The sequence below is a fragment of the Cebus imitator genome, unplaced genomic scaffold (assembly GCF_001604975.1).
Source record: "Cebus imitator isolate Cc_AM_T3 unplaced genomic scaffold, Cebus_imitator-1.0 Scaffold427, whole genome shotgun sequence".
In the NCBI taxonomy this organism is placed as follows: domain Eukaryota; kingdom Metazoa; phylum Chordata; class Mammalia; order Primates; family Cebidae; genus Cebus; species Cebus imitator.
The window spans coordinates 738,891-740,569 of record NW_016107742.1 but is presented as its reverse complement, the minus strand read 5'-3'; the positions used below and the strand labels follow the sequence as shown (position 1 = coordinate 740,569).

Here is a 1,679-nt window from a genome sequence, read left to right as displayed (position 1 = left end):
AAACAGAATCTCACTCTGTTACCCAGGCTGTAGTGCAGTGGCACAATCTCGGGTCACTGCAATCTCTGCGTTCCAAGTAACTGGGACTACAGGCGCATGCCACCACTCCTGGCTAATTTTTGTATTTTTAGTAGAGATGGGGTTTCATTATATTGGCCAGAACCAGTCTTGAACTCCTGACCTCAAGTGATCTGCCCACCTTGGCCTCCCACAGTGCTGGGATTACAGGCTTGAGCCACTATGCATGGCCAAAGGAGGGATTTTAGTATTATTTGAAAATATCTTGTGAGGAGACACTGATATGTAGGAAAGGTAAACACAAAATGTGTTTACAGTAACGTAAAAACACAAAGATGACCAGTTGGCTCTCTGACCACTTTGGTACACCATGAGTTAAAAATAAAATTTGCTGTTCAAAATGAATGATTTCATGAAGCTCTTAAAGTTGGCTAGTTATGGGATGAGGTTTCTTTTCTTTTTTTTGAGACGGAGTTTTGCTCTCGTTACCGTCTGGAGTGCAATGGCGCGATCTTGGCTCACTGTAGTTCAAGCAATTCTCCTGCCTCAGCCTCCTGAGTAGCTGGGACTACAGGCATGCTCCACCATTCCCGGCTAATTTTTGTTTTAATGGGGTTTTCACCATGTTAACCAGGATGGTCTCTATCCCTTGACCTCGTGATCCACCTGCCTTGGCCTCCCCAAGTGCTGGGATTATAGGCGTGAGCCGCCGTGCCCAGTGGAATAAGGTTTCATAGAAAAAAATGTGTTTTGCCCTGAGTTGTAAAAATTGAAGAGTTTACCTGGTTGCAGCAGAAGATAAGGAACAAATTATTTTACATAAATCTTTGTATCTATGTGTAAAGGGTTGCTCAGGGAATTAAGGCACCTTCTACGGATGAATTGTAATCTTGCTGAAAGGCAGATTGTCCTTTTAGTTTCCTTCTGATGTTCTATTGGTTTCCTCCAAAGGAACAGATCCCCTTGTTCTGGCTCTTGGCCTATTATAGTCACTGAGATACAGATGAGGCACATCTCTACATATCTAACATGCCTTCTTCACTTATCATCTGGTTTTCTTTAGTATCCCAGTTGACATCAATAACAGTGATATGATGCTGAACATCATCAATAGCTCCATTACTACCAAAGCCATCAGTCGGTGGTCATCTTTGGCTTGCAACATTGCCCTGGATGCTGTCAAGACAGTACAGTTTGAGGAGAATGGTCGGAAAGAGATTGACATAAAAAAATATGCAAAGGTGGAAAAGGTAAACTTCTGCATTGTGTACATTGGGTCAAATTATTTCTTAGCACGAGTCATCTAACTTGTGAGGAAATTTTTTTAGTATTTTTGTTTTGTTTTTTGTGTTTTTTTTTTTTTAAGACAGTCTCACTCTGTTGCCCTGGAGTTCAGTGGCACAGTCATAGCCCACTACAGCCTCAAACTCCTGGCTTCAAGCAGATCCTCTGACTTGATAGGACTACAGGCACATGCCACTATGTCCGGCTAATTTTTTTTTTCTTTCTGTAGAGATGAGGGTCTCACTATGTTGCCCAGGCTGGTCTTGAACTCACTTCTGGCCTCAAGCGATCCTCCCACCTCACGCTCCTGAAGTGCTGGGATTACAGGCATGAGCCGTCACGCCCTACTTGAATGAAATCAGAGCAAGTTATCTTTT

General features: G+C 42.9%; 1 protein-coding gene across 2 annotated transcripts in view; it reads left to right on the top strand.

The window, feature by feature from the left end:
* The window catches only part of CCT3 (chaperonin containing TCP1 subunit 3), a 30,557-nt gene that overhangs the window by 12,505 nt on the left and 16,373 nt on the right, over positions 1 to 1,679 (top strand). For both annotated transcript variants that reach the window (XR_001819487.2, XM_017510008.1), the window contains exon 7: positions 1,082 to 1,268. Coding sequence is in view for 1 of the 2 variants with exons in the window: in XM_017510008.1 (XP_017365497.1) it covers positions 1,082 to 1,268 (187 nt within the window). In the remaining variant the exon portion in view is untranslated. The remainder of the gene's footprint in view (positions 1 to 1,081; positions 1,269 to 1,679) is intronic.